The 9,320-nt window shown below is 33.9% G+C and overlaps 2 protein-coding genes across 2 annotated transcripts in view; one reads left to right on the forward strand and one right to left on the reverse strand.

Moving 5' to 3' along the window:
* The window catches only part of LOC132166570 (O-Glycosyl hydrolases family 17 protein), a 3,758-nt gene extending 3,307 nt beyond the window's left edge, over positions 1 to 451 (reverse strand). The window contains exon 1 of the mRNA XM_059577413.2: positions 130 to 451. The gene's annotated coding sequence lies outside the window, so the exon portion shown is untranslated. The remainder of the gene's footprint in view (positions 1 to 129) is intronic.
* Positions 452 to 3,043: 2,592 nt separating this feature from the next.
* On the forward strand, positions 3,044 to 8,152 carry MKK6 (MAP kinase kinase 6). The gene is made up of 8 exons (XM_059576739.2): positions 3,044 to 3,247; positions 3,783 to 3,867; positions 4,776 to 4,910; positions 5,553 to 5,777; positions 5,884 to 6,066; positions 6,262 to 6,485; positions 7,770 to 7,815; positions 7,906 to 8,152. The coding sequence occupies exons 1-8, from the start codon at positions 3,174 to 3,176 to the stop codon at positions 7,993 to 7,995; spliced, it is 1,062 nt and encodes a 353-aa protein (XP_059432722.1). The 5' UTR covers positions 3,044 to 3,173; the 3' UTR covers positions 7,996 to 8,152.
* The last annotated feature ends 1,168 nt before the right edge of the window (positions 8,153 to 9,320 follow it).

Genomic DNA, 9,320 nt, shown 5'->3' on the forward strand with positions numbered 1-9,320 from the left:
CACAAACACACAGAAATTTCACCTCAAACATCCAAAAAGTAAGAAAACAGAACACATATTATAACCCAGGAGCAGTATTTGAAAGAGAGGAAAATGCAGAAGTAGAATCTGGGATTATCAAGCACGGACCTAAAAGCATGAGCAACAGTGAAACCGCAAAAATAAGCCCGAATCCCCTGGCCATTCCTCTTCAAGCAAACAATGCTTCTTCTTCTTCTTCTTCTACTAAAAGTGATTTGCAACGGTCTTCTTCTTCTTCTTCTACTTGAACAAGAGGGGTAACGGCTCTCTTTTTCTTTATGGAAAAGCTAGCCCACTCTCTAGGAGCTGGAGAGTGAGCTTTAAGCACGACAGAGGTAGCCTGTAACGTACGGGAAGGCTTGGCGTTTGCGTCAGGGACAGGGGGGGGAAGTGTGTGTCAGCGTTAGGACCGGACCTCAGATTGGTTTCTGAATTTCAGTTTATTGTAACGCCTCGATTCCGTAAATTGTTGGCATGTCTGTGTTCCCCATTGTCTATGCTCTCTCACTGTAGCCACTGTTCACGGCCACCTTAAAAAAATATAAAAGTACGAGTAACAAGAACCTTAAAAAAATTAAAAAATCTCTTTTTGGATTTTGATTCACTTTCTCTGTTTCTCTCTCTCTCTCTCGGTGAACAAAATAGGAAAATCTCTAGTAAATTATCTACCACTGTATTTGAAGTTTGAAATTTAATAAGCGCTTTTTTTTCTTTTCTTTTCTTTTTTTTTTTTTTTTTTTGTGGGAATTTGAAAATTTTATAGGATTAATAACTTTGTCGGTACTTGAGTTTTGAGGTTTTTAAATTTTCTCTCGTAGGTTTTACAACATAACTAATTTAGTACCTCATATTTTGAAAAAAACCGAATCACCACCTTCAGTTTGAAAAAATTTATAAGGGTGGCTTAGTCCCCCCCGAGCCACCCTTAAGGGCAAAAAATGGGTAGTTTCAGCCACCCCCTTTTTGACCCTTGGGGGTGGTTTGGCCACCCCAAGAGGTGGTTCAGTCGCCCCCATACTAGCCTTGGGGGTAGCTCCTAAGGTCAAACTAAGGGTGGTGAAGGGTGGTTCGGCCTTTTCTAAAATCTAAAGTACTAAATTGGTTGTGTTTTAAAACCTAGGAAAAAAAAATTAAAAAACCTCAAAACTTAGGTACTAAAAAAGTTATTAACCAAATTTTATATTTAGTTTACTTATAGTCATTCATTATGAATTTATTTATTTAACTCAAAGATAGAGCACTCAACATTTACATTGTGTTCGATAAATACTTAGTTGATTTTTTTTTTACGGTAAGAGTAGAAGCTTCTTCAAGTGCTCTCCGTTCAACCCATTATGAACCCAATAATAAAAATGATTATGTCAATTCACTTAAAATAAAATAAATACAACAACCAATTAACTTCTAACAATCAGCCTACAAACATACACCAGGTATACAATTGAACATCAACATGCAAATGAGAGAAAATCAACTCAGCAAGAAAATCTTTACAATTATCAAAAAAAAAAAAAAAAAAATGTAGCAATTATTATTGGTTAACCTTTCCATTATTTTTTTCTTTTTGGGCCAAAATAGAATTATGGATATTTGCTTTCTCGCTATTGGGCTAACAATGATGGTATTTGCAAAGCCCTTCACACACGAAAGGAACAAGAAATTGGCTTAAAGACAATTGAAAGCGAACAAAAAAAAAAAAAAAACAATCATTTTTTTTTGAGGGTTTGGCCCACCCCCAAAAGACCAAAACGACGAAAAAAAAAAAAAAAATCGGTGGTTTGGACTTTGGACCCTTTCAAATCCCCCTCGAGCCGAAACGGCGGTCGCCCCAAAACCTCAAGCCACTCGATGCTAAGCGGATGTTACAGGCAATTAGCCCTTTGCAAAGTGTAGCTGCGGAATAAATATATTATCCATCCATATGGTGTGGTTTACACTCCTAGTCAAAATGTTATTTTGACAAGCTATAGCAAAAAATAAAATAAAAAATTCACATTTGGCTAACCATTTTGGCTAAGTATTTGACTAGCTACAATATTTGACTAGCTCGAATAATTCTATTCATCACCTCTGTCCTCTTTATATTCCTTCAGTCTCATAACCAAAAAATTCATTATTCTTTGAAAATAGTGGAAATAAATAAATAAATGGTATTATAAATTAAATAGTAAAAATGGATAACTAAAAAATCGAGCCACATATAGGTGGTTTGAAAACATGAGTAGCTATAAAAAAAAAAAATGTATTCTTTAGCTAAATTTTAGCTAAACATTTGCTAAATCCAATGTAAATACTCTAAGAGGGGATCCTATGTATTTGGATTTTATTTATTTATTTATTTTGAACAGTCAGATTTCTTTTATTAAAGTAGAAACAAACGAGATAATCTTTTAAAATTTTCATAATAGTAAATGGTGGATTCACCCGTCCACTGTACCTAGATGAGTGAAATATGAGATAAAGAATAATTTTTATCATATACTATTTAATAGACTCATGTACAAAAATCTTACAACTGAACTTGTTATTACAACAAAAAAAAAAACCCCAAATGCTGATTCATTTTTCTAGTTCATTCTAAATAAAATTGCTCTTTTCAAAAATACTAAAAAATTACCATTATAGAAACGAGTAATGTTATGGACCATCTTTCTATTCTTATTTTATTTTATTAAAGCTGATGTGGCTTTCAAAATTACTATTTGATCAAAATTCAAATATGATTTATCTAAAATTTAAAAGTGATTTTAAAAACCACATCAACTTTAGGAGGATAAAAAGATGATAAAAAAATAGTCTCTAACAGTACTCTATCGAAACGCCCACTAATTAATATATAAATCCTCCTATTCATATTCGAATAATAGCTTATGATTGGGCGTTGAACAATCAAAAGATAACAAAAGTGACGAAAGTGAAATTAATATCATATTAGCATTTGATTAATTTGCGCGGTCTTTTTCGTTTGAATTATATTCTGCTTTTAACCAGTAAACGACGACTCGATCTTCGCCTTCTCGATACAAAGAGTAATACTCGAATACTCGAATACTCTAATACTCTCTCTCTCTCTCTCTCTCTCTCTCTCTCTGAGTTGGGAATTGAAACCCTAGAATTAGTAGAATCGATCGAGAACCCTAATAAGCAAAAAGATGAAGACTAAGACGCCATTGAAGCAGCTCAAGCTCTCTGTGCCGGCTCAAGAAACCCCAATCACATCCTTCCTGTGAGTTTCTCTGTTCCATTTCGTTGTTCTTTTTTCTACTGCTAGATCAAGCTTTGTTTTTTTGTTTGTTTTTTTCTCGATTTTATCGAATTGATCTTTGGATTGTCTTTGTTACTTGGAAAGGATCAATACTTGAATTGCCCAATATTGTTGTAATTCTCTTGCGTTGGTTCTTTGATCCTCTAATGCTTAAGCCTTTAAGCTCTGTTTGGTCAGTGAGAAAATATGGAAAAAAGCAAAGAAACTGAAATCTTGTATCTTTGGCTTATGGGTTTTTGATAATCAGCTTCGGACACATTGTGTAAATTAACTTAATTTTTCGGTCTAACATATATTTTATAGTTTTCGGAGCAAAGAAACTGATTACCCAAATCGACTAGGACTCTTGAATTATTCTACTTGGTTAAATTGGTTTCTTTTTTCAAGTTCTGGGATTTAAAATTACAAAATCATATGCCATTTTTTCAAGGCAACTGAAAACCAAGTTAAGATTTTTTCTACGTTTAATTGTTTTCAAGTATATGTAAATTTCCAGGACTGCTAGTGGCACATTTCACGATGGCGATCTGCTCTTAAACCAGAAAGGGTTGCGGCTCATCTCTGAAGAAAAGGAATCTCGTGTAAGCTTATCTTGTTATCCTACTTTGTGGGTTTATATTACCGCACTCTATTTCACATTGTGTTGGACTGATTCAAAATATTGTTCATCAGTTGTCTAATTCATTTCATGTTACCTTAGAGCATGCATTGAATCATATGTGCTTGTGTTATTTTTAATTACCATATGATTTATTTGAATTCCAACCTGATAGATAAAATCGATGGAATTTGGGGGAGTTCTGCAGTGCTTGTGAGTCTCTTAATGAAGAAAAAATGGTATAGCAGTGCTGCAAACTTAGATGATGCTAGTTCAGTTATACTTTTGCCTTTTGCTGTAGCAACTAGTTGCTCTCTTTGACCTTGGTGAATTATTTTCTCTAAGAAGACATCAACCACATTGCTGGTCGCGTTTAAGTTAACTCTACGTAGGCTTGATCTTCAACAATGACAAAACACCATGAAAAGTGATGCTTCTGGTCCAATTTTAAATTTTAACTATTCAAATATATTATTTTGGTAGTTTTCTTACTCCTTCTGTTAACCAGATCCAATTTTTAACTGTTTTCATCATTCTTGAGGATGACATGCTAGCCTTTTCAGACGTAATTTTGAAAGTGTTCGACTCTGAAGGCTCTAAATTTGATATCAACCCATCCACTAATAAAAGATAAGTCCAACGTATTCAAGTCCCAAGCCTCGGATGATAGATTTATACGTATTTCAATAGCTTGGCTTCTTATCCATTTGGGCTTATTGCATTGGCTTTTCACCTTCATGTTTTGTTTCTGCGTTCCCTTATGTTGCTGTATATGTCCTCGTTATATATACATTTATTACATTGTTCAGGTCTCTCACTTATCCTTTCTTATATCTTTAAGATACAGTGTTAAGCATAATAACATTAGCTTTATTTGTTGTGTTTGGACAGCCTTCTGAAGGTAAGGAGCCAGATTTTGAATTTTCATTGGAAGATCTTGAGACTATCAAAGTCATTGGAAAGGGAAGCGGTGGTGTAGTACAACTTGTTCGCCATAAATGGGTTGGAAAATTATTTGCCTTGAAGGTATACCAGTAAAACCCGTTTTAGCAATTGTTTGTCAATGTTTGGACCTGCCATATAATACTTTATTAATTAGTATAAATATAATTATTGCCTTTACTTTTGAACTTGATACGGTTTCCTGTCACATGAAGTAATGAAAATGATGTTTAAACTTCGAACTTCATTAGATATAAGGAGTATGTGAAGTTTTTTTGTTTTAACACATATTGGACAAGGGCTGTATACATTCTTGGAGAAGTCAAGTGTGAAGGTGGGAACTGATTCTTTATCACCATTGTATTATACAAGAGGGTGCAATGTACTATGGATGCAAATGCCTCAACCAAAGCATGCAGCTGTGTTTTGAGATGGGGAGGGAGAGGATGGCCTGGGCAGTTGCTACTTTAAATGGCAGGATTTTTTGAAAATCGGACTTTAAAATGTTATGGGAGGTTACTGAAATTTAATTAGTGAAGACATGGGTAAGACCAAAACAGTCACTTACTACTTGTTTTTACATCTGCTCTCCAAGTATTTGCAATTGCAACTTCTTCTATGTTGAGTTCAGTGTTACATATGCTAAGAAGATCTCAAATGATTCAGACAATGACACTTCTTATCTAGGAAGTCATATCTCTGTTAACTAGGAAGTTTGTGTTACAGGTTATCCAGATGACCATACAAGAAGAAATCCGTAAGCAGATTGTGCAGGAGCTGAAAATAAACCAAGCAGCTCAATGTTCAAATGTTGTAGTTTGCTACCATTCCTTCTATCACAATGGTGCAATTTCTCTTGTACTAGAATACATGGATCGTGGATCTCTGGCGGATGTGATCAGACAAGTTAAAACAATTCTTGAACCATATCTTGCAGTAGTCTGTAAGCAGGTATGTGAACTAATTTCTTCTGCATTTTAAGTTTATGCTAAGATTGATAACTCTATAAAATTTGTAAGTCTTGTCATGAGGCTAAAGATCTACATTTTTAATTCAGGTTCTACAGGGTCTTGTGTATCTGCACTATGAAAGACATGTAATACATAGGGACATTAAACCATCCAATTTACTGGTAAACCACAAAGGGGAGGTGAAGATTACTGATTTTGGTGTGAGTGCAGTGCTAGCTAGCTCTATGGGTCAAAGAGATACGTTTGTGGGAACTTATAACTACATGTCGGTAGGTGAAGTAAAACATTCTATATCATGCTAAACCACTTAATTGGTTGGTCCAATTTTTTGTGTTGCAATTTCTTGCTTCTAGTGCTTAAAACACATTGTTTTCTTATTTAAAGCCCTTATGAAACATGATTTAATGGTTATATTTTATCCAAAGAAAAATAAGCATATTATAATGGTTTGTTTTGTCTTTTAGCCAGAGAGAATCAGTGGGAGTACTTACGATTATAGCAGTGATATTTGGAGTTTGGGCATGGTAGTACTCGAGTGTGCAATAGGACGGTTTCCTTATATGCAGTCTGAAGATCAGCAAACCTGGCCAAGCTTTTATGAGCTTTTGGAGGCAATTGTGGAAAACCCACCTCCTTCTGCTCCAGCAGATCAGTTCTCCCCAGAATTCTGTTCATTTGTCTCAGCCTGGTAATAAAGTCTATTGTTCAACTCGAATTCTATGTTTATGTTAGTGTCTTGCAGTTTTCACTTTGTCTTAGCCTTCAAGTCTATGTTTTTTTTTTTGTATTCCTCCATTATCTGAATCGAAAAAGAAATATTTATTGGTTCTAAGCTTTTGAACATTGGATTACCAGCCATTTGAATGTTTTTATCCTTCTGGGGCCTATGTAATTTGAAACTAGTTCATAATCTCATGGCTTAAACTGTCCCGCAGCATAGTTGGATTTCCTAAGCGTTAGTTGTGTACCTCGCATGAATCAAGTTGATGTTTGGGTGTTGTTTGTTAAACAACACCCGTTACCACCGCACTATTCATCTCATTTTTCAAAAAGATCAACATCAAAACATTCTCACTTTTTATATCACACAATTCACTTTTCATATCACATTATTCACTTTTTATCTTACATCATTTATTTTTTACTATTTAAATAAAAAAATTACTACAAAACAAAATTTTTCACTTTTCAATACCATTTTTTTACTTTTCTATATCAATCATTATTTTATTTTTTAATTTTTTAAATATGAACAGTGCATCGGAAAAGACCTTGTTGTTTAACAAACAAGGCGTTGGTTTTTGAGTAGTCTAATTCTACCAGTTCATTTTGCGGATGATGTAAATTTCAGAGGCCCTGTTGAAGCTATATAACATCTATTGTCAGCTTTCTCTGTCAAATGTAGGATGTCTCAAGTAATTGATTTGCTTTGCTTGGGAAGTATGAGGAGCCATCTTATCATTGTTGCCATAATGTTTTTGTGAGAGAAAGAATTTAGGATGAACTTGAACTAAGATATATAATGACTTCATTCCAACCTGATAAAGGCCTTCTCCTGTCTTAAAATGATGTATATGGTGACTAAGCCATTATTTAGTTTAAGCCGATTCGCAGGTCAGACCTGCTTCTATAGAGTACCATCCCAAAAGATTAGCTTGAAGTTGTAACAAAATAATTGTCCACCACCTTACAAGCTTGATGTAATAACTTCTCAAAGAGTTTTAATTAGTTATCCTTGTATTTTTCCAGTTCTACTTGAATTTCATTATCTCAGCGTAATGTTCCTAGAAATGCGAGGACAAACCAGTTCTTTCTCTAAATAACAGGATCATTTTCATTTCTCACCACCATTGTCTTCAAAATAATATAATATTTCAATTGGATCGACACACTCAGAAATGTTCAACTCTTGCATGTGATAGTTTTCTGTTCACAAATTCTCTATGCTGATTCATTCCGTTTGTGCTTGCAGCATCCAAAAAACTCCCCGAGACAGATCATCATCTTTGGATCTTTTGGTAAGTAACTTGATGTATGACCCTCTGAATTTTAGAAATTCATGCTGTATGATTCAGAATCTTGATTGCTGACTCAACTTTTGCTTCCAGAGTCACCCTTTCATCAAAAAGTTTGAAGACAAAGACATTGATCTCGGGATTCTTGTAGGTAGCCTGGATCCTGTAAATTTCCCTCGATAGATTGGCCCTGTAATAGTAAATTTTGAGTGTAAAATGCTATTACTCATTATGTATCAGTCATGAGTCTTTGTCAAACATTTTCTGGATTTTCATGTATCAATTGAGCATATGATCTATACAATTCATTTTTTACATATTAAGGTTGAACTAAACTTCACTATGGTATCTTTGGTTTTGAGAATTTGTAAGGGAAGAAGTTCCAACTATGATGCTGTCTTTCCCCCTAGACCATAGGTCGAGAAATGAGATTGTGTATTTCTATTGTTTTTTTTTAGGGAAACTTTACTTTGGTTCTCTGAATTTTTACTCGATTTTATAAATTTCCCTTGAACTTTCAAATCTCTCATTTTAGACTTTTGAACTTTCAATTACTCTTTCCGTTAATTTTAGCCGTTAAAAATACAAAAAAAAAAAGACCAAAATGCCCTTGATTTTTTATTATTTTTTTTAAATAAAAAAATGTTTTGGAAGTTGAAATTTTATATAAAAGTTAGGAGTATAAATGTCATATAACATTTAAAATCTGACGGAGAGATCTACATTGAGAGTAATTTAAAGTTCAAGGGTCTAAAATAAAAGATTTAAAAATTCGAGAGTTTGTAAAATCGAGTAGAAGTTCATGAGATTAAAGTTAAGTTTTTTTTTTTTTTTTTTTTTTTAATTATTATTATTATTTATTGAGATTAAACCTTATCCATTGCTGTTTGGTTCTCTATTTTACCCCTTGTTTTTGTTTATCTCCTTTGTAATGATACATAATCCAAATTTCTGTACACCAAATTCAATCTTCCCCAGCACCCGTGTGGCTTGTGTCCCATAATTTGGTGAAGGTGGAAGCTGATGTTTGAAACAAGATGGACAGAACAGAATTATTACAAACTAGATTTTTCCAAATCGCGATGATGTCACAGTTATTTTTTTTAAAAAAAAATTATTATTTTAAAAAGCATTACCAATTGCAGAGGATATATATGCTTTCAGAAAAACAAGCAGCCGAGACAAAGAGCGGCATGTCTATTCTGTGGGTGTCAAAACCGCCAGTAATGTATAAAAGAGTCAAAGATCCTACAGTGGATGTGGATAAGATTATAAGCCCCAATAATTTTCAAATCCTAATTATCTCTTTTATTTTATTAAAAAAAAAAAAAAAAAAAAAAAGAGCATGGTGAACCCTACCTACCTGCAAAAGCATGTGGTCGCAGTTCGAATGCCCATAAAAATTTGCCACCTCATTCATGAGTTGTACCTAGTCATTAGTCAACGGCCACCCTTATCCTCATTCCCTGTCACACCAACTCAACGACGCCGTCCAATCTTGATTATAA

Source organism: Corylus avellana, chromosome 11, assembly GCF_965113065.1.
Source record: "Corylus avellana chromosome 11, dhCorAvel1.hap1.2, whole genome shotgun sequence".
Taxonomy (NCBI): domain Eukaryota; kingdom Viridiplantae; phylum Streptophyta; class Magnoliopsida; order Fagales; family Betulaceae; genus Corylus; species Corylus avellana.